Here is a 15,646-nt window from a genome sequence, read left to right on the forward strand (position 1 = left end):
TTCCAGCCTCCCCTCCCTGTGGTGTGCCCCCAACCCTCCAGTGCTTCTCCTCAGTTTCTTTGTGATTGTGATAGCGAATGGAGCTAACAAAGCTAACGGGGCTGACTAGGATGTGGCATCGTTTCTGAGAACGACTCGAAACTTAACTTGACTTTCCAGCAAACTCGACAAAGGCAGCTGCACTTCTCAAACCGCCAATGACGTCGCCATCTGCTGGCCATTGAAAACAACAGCAGTTTGAAAGCTGATATGGGAAGTCGACACACTCAGTATAATAACAATAATGTTACTGTTCATATTAGCATGCTAACATCGACTTAGACCAAAGGTCACAAATGACTGTGAATTCTTTTTGTATTTTTAAATAAACACAATCCACCTTGTGAAGTAGACAAAAAGAAGAGAACAAGTGCACGTTCTTGTCTTCTGTGTGTCTCATGCAGTGTTCTTAGGGACAGGTTGGTGGTGAATGAATGAGTGAATGAATGGTATGCTGCCAGGGCTGTTGGAGCAGTTGGGGCAGATCATCATCCCTCCTCCATCACCCGAACTGCAGCTGTCCTCCATCTTTGGATGTGTTTTTGTTTCCAAAGATCTGTAAACCAAATCCGAACAACAAGTGCCCTCCTGTCCCGTTCCAGACGGAGCAGGTCTACAACCACCCTCTTCTAATTAATTGCGTTTACTTCAGCGCTTCACGAGGTGGCTTGGTCACTTTGACGTAAAGATATTTTTGCGAGAGTCACAGTTTGGAAAGGCCCCTTTCTCCCCGAAAGCAGAACGCACGTGAGAACAAGAATGCAGTTCTTTGTCATGAAGGAATTAAAGCCTGAAGTATTTAACGCTCACACTCATTTATTATTGTCACTGCCTCCAAAAACGTCATTAATGGCAGCGTTTCAAGAGTTTCAGTAAAAGTACCAGTAGGTCTGTCCGCATACTTTTGATTGGCAGTGTTTTCTCAGAGATGGGAGGGAGCACTGGTTAGGTAGCATACTTGTGTGTGTGTGTGTGTGTGAACACTGTTTCGTTAACTGACATGTTTGCGAGTGTTAATGGCATACTTGTTTCTGTCTTTCTCTGGTCTTTATTTGACCTTACAAAAGTGATCAGACATGCTGCACCAACGCCAACACCAGCTCTAACAAGAGCAGCAGCCATGTTGGTTTTGAAACTTCTTTGACTTTAGGCAACTTCAAGCTCTGTGACCCAGGAAACACGAGCAGGTCCTGCATCCGTAAGGAGGACAGACACTCCTGGGGTGTAGAGGGTTGATCAGGCAAAGCATTACAGCTTTTTAACAATCATTAAAATGCAGTTCTTGGAACCTGCAGCTTTCTTGAAGCTGTCAGCACAAAATCAGTTTCAAACCCAGTTCACAACAGCTCCGATTCTTCTACACCTGTCAGCTCACACTGCGTGCTTGTCAAATTAAAAGCATGGATAAGCATGAAACACACTACATCCAAATAAAAAATGAACAAGACAATCTTCAAGGCATGTCGCTCCAGAAGAAAATGTTTGTCTGTATAAATCCATTTCCAATAACAAAGAAATTACAAAATATTTCAGAGATGAATGGATTTAGCTTACGAGTACATCTATGAATGCACAGGGCAACCAGAACCGGGAGTGAAGTGGTGCCAATGTGCGTCGGAGGGGTTCTCAGTGTCGTGGTTCTCCTGACGCTCTGTGACTGTTACGAGTTCATCAGAGCGACAGCCTGGGAAAGAAACCGTCTCTGTCGGTTTTGGCGAACAGTGCAGTGTAACGCCTGCTGGGGGGGAGGAGCTTGAACAGTCTGTGTCTGGAATGCCAGGGGTCTGCAGAGATGTTGGCTGCGCGTTTCCTGACCCTGGACCAGTACAAGCCTCTCTGCAGACCTGATTGTCCGTTGCAGTCTGGACCTGTCCTTTTTAGAGGCTGATCCAAACCAGGCAGTGATGGAGGTGCAGAGGTCAGACTGGATGATGGCAGTGTAGAAGATGGTCAGCAGCTGCTGTGGTGGGTTCAACTTCCTGAGCTGTCGTAGGAAGTTGAACCTCTGCTGGGCTTTCTCCTGGACAGTGTCGATATGGGAAGTCCACTTCAGGTCCCGAGTGAGAGAGAGTGGTTCCAAGAAACCTGAAGGTATCCACAGTAGACACTGCGTTGTTGAGGATGGTGAGAGGGGGGAGTGTCGGGGGCTTCTTCTAAAGTCCACTGTCATCATGGTGTCGTCCACAAACTTCAGGAGTTTCACAGAAGGGTCCCCTGATGCGCAGTTGTTTGGGGACCTTCGGGTTGGGGTTCTTCTGAAGGAACCTCAGCAAAATGAGGAAAAGAAGAAGAAAGAAGACAAAGAACTGTGAGAATGGAAGAAGCTATGAAGATGTGAGTTCAGCCTGGAGGCCATCTCAGTCCTGGTTACGACCACAGGCTACATCAGTGACTAGGGTTTGGAGGTCTGGTTCAGATCTAGTTTTGCTGTCCAAAATTCCTAAAATCAATCTGAACACAATCTGAATATGCAAACAATTTCAGAGAGTTAGATAATTGGATTCAGCACTGACAGCAAGGACAAAGTCCTGCAAAACAAGGCTGTGAATGAAGATACAGTTTTGTGCTGACAGTTCTGAGAAAAGAGGGAGGTTTCAGGGGATGGGGAGAAACTGAGATGAAGAAGAAGTCAAAGTGAAGCAGCACAGCAAACGAATCCACCAACATCAGAGTCAGCAAGTGATGGCTTGTCTGTCCTCACCATTCCTCTTCCTCTGTCTCTGACATTTCTGTCCATATTTGTTAGGGACCTTCAGCCACCTGGGACCTCTGGCCCCTGACCTGCTTCTCGTGATTTCATCACATCGTGTGTGTGGGTGCGATCAGTTTTGAGCGTGTCTGAGGTGTGACACGGGTGCTCGCCATTGCACATCACAAGTCTGTCACGTGTGTTTAGGTGGTGAGACCGTGCTGAGAGTTTAACCAGATCTCCAAATTATCTTTAACTGAGTGACAATTGTTTATAATTTTACCAAAAGAGGGACTGATTCAATGAGCAGGTTTTGACCCCTGACCAGTGGGTCCAGAGAACGAGCTGCGGAGTTTTAAACTCACATACGGAGTCGAGAGCGACGAGAAAACTCCTTCAGGACGATGAGCATCTTCACCTTTAATTGTTTTGACGTTCATTTTTTCAGCTTGAGGTGCAGTTGGACTCTCCGGGGTTTTATTGTCCCAATACCGCGGAGGTTTATTACCCCAATCCACCAGGCGGCGTCGATGCACTTCAAATCGGTTTGCCTTTGACCAACAAAAGAAACGGAAGGAACCGGAAGTCCTGGTCAGTCGCTGCAGTGTCCGGTTCCTGGCATCGCAGCGTCGTCTCGGGAGCAATCACCGACATGTCCTCACAGAAGAGATCTCATCCCGGTGATAACGGCGAGCGGGACGGACCGCCGACCGCCTCCAAGAAGAGCAGGGCGGCGGGGAGGAGACACGTGGCCGCCCTGATCCTGGCGAGGGGCGGAAGCAAAGGCATTCCGCTAAAGAACATCAAGATGCTAGCAGGGGTCCCGCTCATCGGCTGGGTCTTGAGAGCCGCCGTGGACTCGGACGTGTTTGACAGGTAGGACTCGAAACCGGAAAGCGCAGAATCTTGCGGCGAAAGGTTCACGTGGTCTGGGGTGACCACCAATCACAATTTGGGAAAGCTTCCTGGCTGCCACGTGAGAAAGACGGAGCATTGCTTGAGTTCACACAAGACTTTGTGATGTAGTACTTCAAATATTATAGTGCAATAAAATATTAGAAGACATTCTCTCTCTAGTCCTCCGTGTGTGTGTGTGTGTATACACACACACATATACGCCCACATTTACACATATATGTATGTACATGTATGTATATACACACCAATACATACATGTACACACATATACACATATGTGTGTATGTGTTTATATATGTATATGCTTTTTTGTAAAATGCACATTACAAGTACAAAAAAAAGCCTTTTCAATCACAATTACAAACGTTCCTGTCAGGACTGAGCTTAGTGTTCCATGTATTTTGAGCTTAGTGTTCCATGTATTTGGTACATTCAAAAAATAAAATATGAGATTCAAAAAATTGCCATTGTCTTTCAGGGACCAATCAAAAGTACAGCTGCTATATTTCTCACAGCAAGAGGGCTTCCTTAGTTGTCAGGGTCTTTGACGAATCACAATAAAGATGCTGCTCCTTCAAGAAGACGGTGTAACGTGGGGTCGTTTTTGAAAATTGACATTTGTGCAGAGAATATTTGGAGAGTGTAACAAGTTATTCTTGTTAAATTCTAGTTTTCCATCCTCCACTATGAAAGCACATCCATATGATTAGAGATTCCCAGTTGTTGATGTCCTTCCAGAACAAATCAGAAACACTGACGACAACATCAGGTGTTGGAGTGTTTCTGCTTCTGTTTTACAAAATACACATTCAGTGCTTGCCAAGTTCAATTGAAGCCTTAACTTTCACCAAAGGGTAACCGTCATGGACTGTTTCAAAATGCACCTCTTTGGCTTGAGGGGAGATAGGATAGGAAAGCTCCAGAATCCACATCTGATTCTTTTGGCGAGCAAGGAGCAGGGTTCCTTTCCAGTCTGCTTTCTTTGAAGATAGAAGTGGTCTTTGGTGAGAGCAGATCTCTAAAATTTGCTGTTAAACTTTTTCTCCAAGAAAAGATGGGTCCCCCATAGACAGGGTCAGCAGTTTTGGTGTTGTCGGCTCGTACAGGAGAGTTCCCTTCATCACACAGATGAAAGCCTGTGGAACCGCCTCAGTCACAGCCCAGCAGTCACTGGAGCATTCCATATTAGGTTTATGACTAAAATCCTCAAAGTCTCATTTGTTACCTTTGCCATCCATAAGATGCTGAACAGACCAGATCCTTTCCTCCATCCACACTTTAGAAAAATTACTTCTTGCTTCCATGTTAGGTAATAAAATCCTCCCAAACACTGAGAAATGCCTCCGCAGCCACGAATTCAGAATTGTTTTACTCTTCACCATAATGCTTTCAATCTTAGTGTTCTGTCTATGATGTAAGTCCTTCCTGTAAATGTCCCTTTAATTTAGTGTCATTAATTCTGTTTCATCTTTTTTTCCCGCTCCTCGTCATGCATATGTTTCCCATAGTGGATTCTGATTAGGGCCTGAGCCTGAAGGTACTTCACTATCATGTTTGCTCAGCAGAGCAACACATCAGCAGCACTAAAACACTACAAACACCCACTAACCAGTGTCCCAGCCCCCCCCCCCCCCCAACACCCATGAGGCAGCTGGGCCAGACGGCCTGGAGCCGGTTTTCACATCCACACCATTCAAAACCTGGTCCTGGACTGTTCTTGCTGTCAGTGAGCGCCCAATATGAGCATCATCTAATTTCACCCCCTGAACATGCATGAAATTCACTGAAATTCACCACACTTGTCCAGTCTGGCTAAACATTCACTAATCAAAAAAAACCCACCACAAAAGTCTTTAGCGCCACCTAGGGAGCCACACAACTACTAGATAATTTGGAGCGCTTTAACTCCTCCCAGGAATGTCCCACAAACATGGGACCAACACCGTTGGACTCGTCTCATGAAGACCAACAATTCCTCCACTCTGACCCCTCACCTGTCTACAACAGAATGTCCACAAATTGGACAAACCTGTCAAAATCAGGACTTCTTTTACTCCCCAACAAAATCTATCCCTCCTAGGGCATTCATGCTATCACTTCCAAACTTTCACACATTTCTCTCCCAACTGTGCTGATTAAAAGTTATTAAAACTTTTTAAAAGCGTCAATGGTTTGGATTTTACAAGCCGTCAAAGTGGGGGAGACACGTTTCACCTTCCAATGGAAGCCTATGGGGAGACGGTGTCCTCTCAGGGTTCATACTGTCAAACAAACGCTTCTCACGTCTACACCATCCCTCCCACAGCTCTACCAACCACACCACTGCATTCCTGACAAAAACCCCTCCAAGAACATGGTGTTCTGTGTCCCTCTGGACCAGGGGTTCTTAAAGGGCCAGCTCTCAGCTCTGCTCTCACTCTAGCACAGATCAGAGACAGAGCAGTGGGGAGGGTTCTTAAAGGGCCAGCTCTCAGCTCTGCTCTCCACTCTAGCTCTGATCAGAGACAGAGCAGTGGGGAGGGGTTCTTAAAGGGCCAGCTCTCAGCTCTGCTCTCACTCTAGCACAGATCAGAGACAGAGCAGTGGGGAGGGGTTCTTAAAGGGCCAGCTCTCAGCTCTGCTCTCACTCTAGCACAGATCAAAGACAGAGCAGTGGGGGAGGGGTTCTTAAAGGGCCAGCTCTCAGCTCTGCTCTCACTCTAGCACAGATCAGAGACAGAGCAGTGGGGAGGGGTTCTTAAAGGGCCAGCTCTCAGCTCTGCTCCCACTCGAGCACAGATCAGAGACAGAGCAGTGGGGAGGGGTTCTTAAAGGGCCAGCTCTCAGCTCTGCTCTCACTCTAGCACAGATCAAAGACAGAGCAGTGGGGGAGGGGTTCTTAAAGGGCCAGCTCTCAGCTCTGCTCTCACTCTAGCACAGATCAGAGACAGAGCAGTGGGGAGGGGTTCTTAAAGGGCCAGCTCTCAGCTCTGCTCTCACTCTAGCACAGATCAGAGACAGAGCAGTGGGGGAGGGGTTCTTAAAGGGCCAGCTCTCAGCTCTGCTCTCACTCTAGCACAGATCAAAGACAGAGCAGTGGGGGAGGGGTTCTTAAAGGGCCAGCTCTCAGCTCTGCTCTCCACTCTAGCACAGATCAGAGACAGAGCAGTGGGGGAGGGGTTCTTAAAGGGCCAGCTCTCAGCTCTGCTCTCACTCTAGCACAGATCAGAGACAGAGCAGTGGGGAGGGGTTCTTAAAGGGCCAGCTCTCAGCTCTGCTCTCTCTCTAGCACAGATCAGAGACAGAGCAGTGGGGGAGGGGTTCTTAAAGGGCCAGCTCTCAGCTCTGCTCTCTCTAGCACAGATCAAAGACAGAGCAGTGGGGGAGGGGTTCTTAAAGGGCCAGCTCTCAGCTCTGCTCTCTCTAGCACAGATCAGAGACAGAGCAGTGGGGGAGGGGTTCTTAAAGGGCCAGCTCTCAGCTCTGCTCTCTCTAGCACAGATCAAAGACAGAGCAGTGGGGGAGGGGTTCTTAAAGGGCCAGCTCTCAGCTCTGCTCTCACTCTAGCACAGATCAGAGACAGAGCAGTGGGGGAGGGGTTCTTAAAGGGCCAGCTCTCAGCTCTGCTCTCACTCTAGCACAGATCAAAGACAGAGCAGTGGGGGAGGGGTTCTTAAAGGGCCAGCTCTCAGCTCTGCTCTCCACTCTAGCACAGATCAGAGACAGAGCAGTGGGGGAGGGGTTCTTAAAGGGCCAGCTCTCAGCTCTGCTCTCACTCTCTGATCAGACTCAGGCTTCTAACTCCTCAACTACAAGGCCTCCACACTGGACCAGGACACCCTGGGATTCAGGCCAGGGCTCAGGCCCTCACAACGCTGCTTGCAGCTTGAATTGTTCTCACAGTTACCATGTAAATCCCTTGAGGAGCTTTCATTTTGAAAAGCCAGAACAGAAGTCACTGCATGGGATAACGCGGGATGCTTACCACTTGTTACTGGACACGCTTACTCACAATGAAGTCATGAGAAGAGAATATCCCTGCAAAAAAATGTATGGGAAATATACGAGTCTGTGAGGAGAAGGAGTCCACGCTGCGTTGGCGAGCGCCTCAGTTGGAGGGTGAACAAGTACAAATGTGAATTTATTGTCCGACATTTTTTGACATATTCTACTGTTTACTGTCATTCATGGCTGTTGAACCAAGCTGATTTAAGAATGGCTTTACTGTTTTCCTTTGTCAAGTTACACTTTTAAAGAGAAAATTTGATCCTTTTCTCCACTCGGCTTTTACATTGTTGATGAATAAAACAATTCATGAAACATCCGTTTGAGAGTTCAACCATCTTCCTCCCGGGGATGCGATATTTCAGATAATAATACCCAGATATTTAACCTCATTTGTAATTGCAATACCTAGAACAGACACTAGGGTGTGATCATGAAGTGCCATCAATCCACATTTGTTCAAATTTATATGAAGACCTGAAGCCTTAGAGATGATGGATGTCACCTTTAGAGCCTGTGGTACCTGTGTTGCATTTTTTTAAGAAAAAAGTCGTATCATCCCGCAGTTGGTTAGGGTCGAAGATTTTCCCATCATGAATCGGTGCTGCAGTGTCAGAGGCTTTGCAGAAGTCTGAAAAGGGACTCCAACCATCATCTTCAATTGTCTCTGCATTGTCGAACAAGTCCAATACAAATCTACTGTTGCTGTGAATCCACCCTTCAGTGAGGAGTACAGATCCTCTCACTACGAACCCTAACCCGAACCCTACGAACCCTAACCCTAACCCTACGAACCCTAACACTACGAACCCTAACCCTAACCCTAAGAACCCTAACTCTAACCCTCTCACTACGAACCCTAACCCTACGAACCCTAACCCGAACCCTACGAACCCTAACCCGAACCCTACGAACCCTAACACGAACCCTAACCCGAACCCTACGAACCCTAACCAGAACCCTACTAACCCTAACCCTACGAACCCTAAGCCGAACCCTACGAACCCTAACCCGAACCCTACGAACCCTAACCAGAACCCTGCTAACCCTAACCCTATGAACCCTAACCCTAACCCGAACCCTACGAACCCTAACCATAACCCTACGAACCCTAACCATAACCCTATGAACCCTAACCCTAACCCTACGAACCCTAACCCTAACCCTACGAACCCTAACCCTAACCCTACGAACCCTAACCCTAACCCTACGAACCCTAACCCGAACCCTACGAACCCTAACCAGAACCCTGCGAACCCTAACCCTAACCATAACCCTACGAACCCTAACCATAACCCTACGAACCCTAACCATAACCCTCCGAACCCTAACACTAACCCTAAACCCTAACCCTACGAACCCGAACCCTAACCCTAACCCTAACCCTAACCCCAGGAAGAACATGAGACAAACATTCGTTTAACCTGTTAGCAAAACATGAGAGAACAGGATATAATCAACATGAAGTGAAGTCATCTGTCTTACATTATCTGCAGGTGTTGTGTCCTTTCCTGGTTTAGGGATGAGCGTTAACCCTCGCTTCATTGTAGGCATTATATCCTTCTTTATAAAAAAAAATTCCCAACTGGCAATAAACAACAGTTCCTTGATTTCTTTTCCCAATGTAATATTTTCAGTTGTTTTTTGCAGTTCCCACACTTCTATTTCAGAATCAAATATCTTAACCAAATCAATAATAAGAGAAGGAAGGTAGGCTTTTATATTCTCTCTTGGATCTTTCTCTGCAATAGAAAGAGGCTCATAAATCTGAATAGAATCTGCGTACTTCTTCACATATCATCTAAATTATTAATCATAAGTACATTAACTGCATTCTTCTCTTGTCCTCTTTTTTTTCTCGGGCACAAAATAAGCAGTTTTTCCCCCTTTTCTGTCCATGTTGCCCTGGATCTTATGAAGGCGCTGTGAGCTCTTCTGAAGTAGAAGTCCTCCAACTTTGATTGAAGAATCATAATGTGGATGTATCTGTGTCGGACATTGGTGTCCTTTTACACCGTTTATCAATTTCTGGTACTAAATTAAGTTCCTGTTCTCATATTTCTTTGCTTCTTTGTTTACCAAATTTAATAGTTTTGCCTTACCTTATATTTGAAAATTCCCATCTGTTACTGTAACTCCCAATAGTCATGTCAAATTGAATCTCTAGTGGTCATTTTTTTTGCAATAGTCTTCAGACTTCAGTAGGTCTGCATTAAATTTCCAATGAATATTTCTTTTATCAGGACTTGCTTTCGGTTTCACTCCCAGATGAGCAGTGATCCGTTAGCAGTGCGCTCAACATGGCTACCTCTGAAACATATTCAGCAACATCCAGTGTAAACAACCACTGATCAATTCTTGACATACACCTTCCATTGGGCTTTAGCCTCAAGAACTGTTTAAACCATTACATTTTTGCTTTTCCATGCATCAATAAGAGAGTTGTGAATCCAAGCGGCCAAAATGAGTTTCCTCCTCAGGGAGGCTGGGAGTGAGAAGCTCAGTCCTTCAGGAGGGACTCAGAGTAGAGCTGCTGCTCCTCCAGGTAGAGGAGTCAGTGGAGGTGGTTCAGGCTTCTGGTGAGGACGCCTCCCTCAGGAGGTGTTCCAGGCATGTCTGACCAGGAGGAGGCCTCAGGCCGACCCAGGACAGGGTTAACCCTAACCCTAACCCTGAGGAGAAACTCCATAGAAAACCTTTAACAGGAAAAATCTGAGAAACCTCAGAGTGAGCAACAGAGGAGGATCCCTCACCAGGAGGGACAGACGTGCTACTTGAATTTTGACTACAATGATTGAATAAGTTAAAAAAGAAGGGCAATTGAGGCCCATCTAAGTGCATTTTTGTATTTGATGATTCACCAACCCACTGTGGGCTCAACCACACTCCGGTCGTGTAACCATGACGCTTGACAAAGCAGTAAGAGCAGCTGCTTTCATATTTTGTCTTTGAATTTTTACTCCTGAAGGTTTTAGTCCAGTAATGAGTTTAGTTGTTGCCAACTCACTCTGTGTGTGTGTGTGTGTATGTGTGTGTGTGTGTGTGTGTGTGTGTGAGAGAGAGAGAGAGAGAGAGAGAGATGTGAACCCTTCCTCAGTGGTACCGACTCGGTCAGTGTCGTAAAAGCATCGTCCTTCCATAGTGAACCCTCTATAAGTGAAATGACTTGGTGTTTTTCTGACCTCGTGGGCCAGGCTGCACCATCATGTCAGCCAGATCTGGCCCGCAGGCTGTACAATGCTCAGGTCTGACATATCAGCTGAAATGTACCAAAGTAAAAGTACTACATGAAATGTGTATAAATTGCTAATTTCCCCACTGAGGGATGAATAAAGGTTTATCTTATCTTAACTAATGGTTTAAGTACACAGAAAATAAAAAAAGAAATATCACAGGAAATAATTTTGAAAATAAATGAATCCCAAACTAAGAAAATAGTCATTTTAACTAATTTATTTTTCAGATTTATCAGCAGTTGTAATTTTGACTCATTGATTATTTCAGGTTTTCATCAAGTCATTTATTTCAGGTCTCTTGAATAAACTAATAATAATCAGCTGTCACTGTTGTGGTGTTGATACCTTCTTAATATTATGTTAAGACGGACATGCGTCCAGTGGTTATTCTGATGATCCCGCCTCTTCTTAGCGTATGGGTCTCTACGGACCACGAGAAGATTGAGAGTGTGGCTGCTGCCTGGGGGGCTAAGGTTCACCGCAGGAGTCCAGAAGTTTCTAGGGACTCATCGACATCGTTGGAAACAATCCAGGAGTTCGCCAGACTCAACCCAGGTAAGCTCCTCCCGTCAGTGAGGTTCTGACCACAGTAACATTCCTGAAATGCACATCACATGATACAGGAGTCACATGGTTGAATTACATTTTCTGCTGTGGACGCATCATGGAAGTCTCCCCTCATCTTGGTTGGTTCTCTCAGAGGTGGACGTCATCTGTAATATCCAGGCTACGTCTCCGTGTCTCCACCCATTCCATATAAAGGAGGCGCTGGAGTCGATCATGTTGCATGGCTTCGACTCGGTCTTCTCAGTGGTCCGCAGACACCAGTTCCGCTGGCAGGAGACTAAGAAAGGATGTAAGTCCACAGAGGTGGCGCTGAGGTGAACCACTGATAACTCCACCTCTTTTTAGCTACACAACTTCCTGTCTTTTGCTTCAATTTTTTTTAACTGAAAGAAAACATGTTTGTTAACGGAATATTAACCCCCCACTACCCTCTAGCTGGTGAGTTCACCAAACCGTTGAATCTGGACCCAGCTAACCGGCCTCGGCGCCAGGACTGGGACGGCGAGCTGTGTGAAAATGGCTCACTGTACTTCACCACCAGAGACCTTGTTGTGAACCAGGGACTCCTGCAGGTCACCTAGTCCTTCCTATCACGTTCTCCTCTGCATGCTGATGTGGTGCCTGTTGACTTCTCCTTTGACTTTTGAGTTCTTTAGATTATTGTTGTTGTAGTTTTTGTGCTTTCACATGTGAGGGTTTCATTTTTCCTGCATCTCCATGGAAACGGCAGTGTGACGGAGCACAGTTAGATAGACACTCGTTAGCTCTCTGGTGTTGTGATCTATGAGCATGTTGGGTACCCTGTGGACCTGGCTCAAGACCACCTTCTCTCCTTGTGACTGACAGTCATGAGTAGAAGAGGGTTGAATAAAAATCCATCTGTAATTCTGTAGAACACAAAAATGAAAGTTGACTTTTTGATTATTTATTTTATTTTCTGAATTTTGTTATGTGAACGTTGGTCTCAGCTGTGGAATCATGACCTGGTGTTACACAGAGTTCTGTATTTGGTTTTGACTCTTTTGAGCTTGCTGTTGCTTTTGGTGAAAATGTTCTGTGGAGTTAAGAGATCTTGAAGAGATTCAAAATATGCTGCTTTTTTTAAATGGAAAGACCAAGGAATAGTTTAAAGTCTGACGATATCACAGTTTCTGGTTGAAAAAACGTTTCAGTAATGGAGCTGGGGTCATGTGACCTCTGCTGCCTCTGTCCAGGGTGGTAAGGTGTCGTACTATGAGATGCTGCCTGAGTACAGCGTGGACATTGACGTGGACATCGACTGGCCAGTGGCAGAGCAGCGTGTTCTCAGGTGATTAACAAATGACAATGTTGATGACTTTCGGTTAGTTGAGGTCAACAGTACGGCGATGACCACACACACAGCAGGTGAGAAGAGTCTGGTCTTGTTCTCACAGGTATGGGTACTTTGGCCGGGACACGCCGGAGGTAGTTCGGCTTATGTTCTGTAACGTATCAGGATGTTTAACGGATGGACGGATCTGTGTGTCGCTGTCTGGGGAAGAGATGGTGTCCATCAACACCAGAGACACCACTGGCATCCGCATGCTGCAGCGAGAAGACGTGGAGGTCAGACACCTTGGCGCTGGAAGCTCATAACTTAAGGCCTTCACATACATCTTCCTTGTGTGGGTGTACAGGTGGTGCTGTTGACCTCTTGTGAGGACCCCGTGTCCCAGGTGTTGGCTGATAAACTGGCCAAGAGGACGGGCTGCCAGGTCATGCAGGTGGGGGAGGAGCCTCTGAAGGACTTGATGCCAATAATGACAACCAGGAAGCTGGAGTGGAAGGACGTGGCGTACATGGGTAAGCAAACGAATAATTTAACGTGAAGTGTATTGCCTCTGTTAACCTCTCTAGTTGCTCATCTCGTGTTTCTATCTTCTGCTCAGGTAATGACAAGCGCGATGTTGACTGTCTGAACTTGGCGGGCTTGAGTGCCGTACCCGGGGATGCTCCAGTGGTTGCAATCAATGCATCTAAGTACACCTGCCACAGCGTCGGGGGAGGTGGCGCCATCAGGGAGTTCGCTGAACACATTCATCTTCAGAAAGAAAAGGCAAAGTCACAGATGAGGCAAGATCGCATCGAGCACAGCAGCTCGTGATGTCACCACGTACAATGAATGACCACGAGAGACCCCGGACCCCACGCAACCCCCAAAACCCTATAATAACCGCAGAGTCAAGAGTATATGAGATGAATTTGAGGGTTTATTAAAGGGCCTTTTTAGATTCTATTGTTCGCTCTTTGGTGGCATTCAGAAGTGAAGGAATCTCAGTGATGGTGAATATGTGGAAAAAGTCGTATGTGAACACCAGATCACAACAGCCAGTGATGATTATTGCAGCTGTTGCTCATTATTTTGTTTTTCATTCAGGTTTGTATTTCCAAAAAGTGGCAGGGTGTACTGTCGAAATATTTTCTTACTGTTATACGAACATGGAACTCTGTATGTTTGCAGAATTTAACATTGATGTGTGAACAGACTGAACATTACACCCTACAGAAATCACCTGATCTGAGTTTTTTGGTCTGTTTCTCAGAGCAGTGTTTCCCCCTCGGTGGAGTCAAGAAAAACGGATTCTTGAGATTTTGTTTGTTTTCAATTTCTGTGTCTCCATGACAACAACTCCGTCACCACGAGAATGTGTGTGTGCTTCAGTCTCCAGGTGGTCTGAGTGTTCGTCTCCTCTCTGTTGTCCCCCTGCACCACCATGTCCGTCCTCATCGCAGCACCGAAGCTGCTGCTTAGTCACATGTTGATGAATGAGCTTCTCAGGCTTCACTGCAGCTGCTGCCTCCTTCACTTCTCACCTGCAGGATGAACAGTAGCCTCAACAGCAGTAATTGATCAGTGATTAGATCTCAATCACGAGAAACATTCACAGTTACATTTGGACTCCAGCAGCAGTTCTCTCTCTGTCTCGCCGTGTGAAGCCACCGATTTCTAACTCCAGAAGAGTCCAGCATTGTAGCGGTTGCCACGGTGACTGGTAGTATCTGGGCTTCATTACTGCTTGCCTTTTACAGTTGTGGTGCACTCGCTGCTACTCCGGGTTGATATATTAAATTCAAATCAGTTCCGTGGCAAGAAAAAGTATGTGAACCCTTTGGGCTTTCTTGGATTTCTGCATAAATTGGCCATAAAATTTGTTCCGATTTTAATTTAAGTCACAACAATACAATCGTACATTCTCCTAAAGTAATACGCCACAAAAAAATATGTCTTGCTTTTTGTTTATTGAACACAAGATGTGAACATTAACATTACAGGGTGGAAAAAGTATGTGAACCTTAACATTTCGTAACTGGTTGACCCTCCTCTTGCCGAAATAACCTCAACCAAACGTTTCCTAAAGTTGCAGATCAGACCTGCACAACGGCCAGGAGGAATTTTGGACCATTCCTCTTAACTGAATTGTTTCAGTTCAGCAATATTTTTTGGTTGTCTGGTGTGTATGGCTCTCTTGAGGTCATGCCACAGTATCTCAATGGGGTTGAGGTCCGGACTCTGACTTGGCCACTCCAGAAGGCGTAATTTCTTCTGTCTGAACCATTCTGTTGTTGATTTACTTGTTTGTTTGGGGTCGTTGTCTTGTTGCATCACCCATCCTCGTTTGAGCTTCAGCTGGAGGACCGATGGTCTTATGTTTTCCTGCAAAATGTCTCGGTACATTTTGGAATTCATTTTTCCATTGATGACAGTAATCCGTCCAGGCCCTGAAGCTGCAAAACAGCCCCAGACCATGATGCTCCCTCCACCATATTTCACAGTTGGGTTGATGTTCTGATGCTGGTGTGCTGTGCCACTTTTCCTCCACTCATGGCGTTGTGTGTTCCTTCCAAATAACTCAATTTTTGTTTCATCTGTCCAAAGAATGTTGTCCCAGAACTGCTGTGGAACATCAAGGTGGTCTTTTGCAAACTTTCGATGTTCTTTTTGTCAGCAGAGGTTTCCTCCGTGGTGTCCTCCCATGAACTCCATTCTTGTTCAAACTTTTACGTTTTGTGGAGGTATGAACAGAAATGTTTGCATGCGCCAGAGATGTTTGTAAGGCTTTGGCTGATGCTTGAGGAGTCCTTCTCACCTCACTGACCATTCTGCGCTGTGCTCTTGTCATCTTTGTAGGACGACCACGCCTGGAGAGAGTAGCAACTGTCTTGAACTCCCTCCATCTGTAGATGATCTGTC

The 15,646-nt window shown here is 46.0% G+C and overlaps 1 protein-coding gene across 1 annotated transcript; it reads left to right on the top strand.

Moving 5' to 3' along the window:
• The first annotated feature begins 3,273 nt into the window (after nucleotides 1-3,273).
• On the top strand, nucleotides 3,274-13,966 carry cmasa (cytidine monophosphate N-acetylneuraminic acid synthetase a). Its single transcript, XM_086198137.1, has 8 exons — nucleotides 3,274-3,604; nucleotides 11,279-11,421; nucleotides 11,567-11,722; nucleotides 11,869-12,005; nucleotides 12,648-12,742; nucleotides 12,849-13,020; nucleotides 13,092-13,257; nucleotides 13,344-13,966. The coding sequence occupies exons 1-8, from the start codon at nucleotides 3,381-3,383 to the stop codon at nucleotides 13,556-13,558; spliced, it is 1,308 nt and encodes a 435-aa protein (XP_086054263.1). The 5' UTR covers nucleotides 3,274-3,380; the 3' UTR covers nucleotides 13,559-13,966.
• The last annotated feature ends 1,680 nt before the right edge of the window (nucleotides 13,967-15,646 follow it).

This window comes from Aulostomus chinensis, chromosome 24 (assembly GCF_037954235.1).
Source record: "Aulostomus chinensis isolate RoL2024-O1b breed Wild chromosome 24, RoL_Achi_v1.0, whole genome shotgun sequence".
In the NCBI taxonomy this organism is placed as follows: Eukaryota; Metazoa; Chordata; class Actinopteri; order Syngnathiformes; family Aulostomidae; genus Aulostomus; species Aulostomus chinensis.

Coding starts and splice junctions, on each gene's coding strand:
- cmasa (XM_086198137.1), top strand. CDS start 3,381: ATGTCCTCACAGAAGAGATCTCATCCCGGTGATAACGGCGAGCGGGAC. Junction 11,422..11,566: donor GTTCGCCAGACTCAACCCAG/GTAAGCTCCTCC, acceptor TGGTTCTCTCAG/AGGTGGACGTCATCTGTAAT. Junction 11,723..11,868: donor GCAGGAGACTAAGAAAGGAT/GTAAGTCCACAG, acceptor ACTACCCTCTAG/CTGGTGAGTTCACCAAACCG.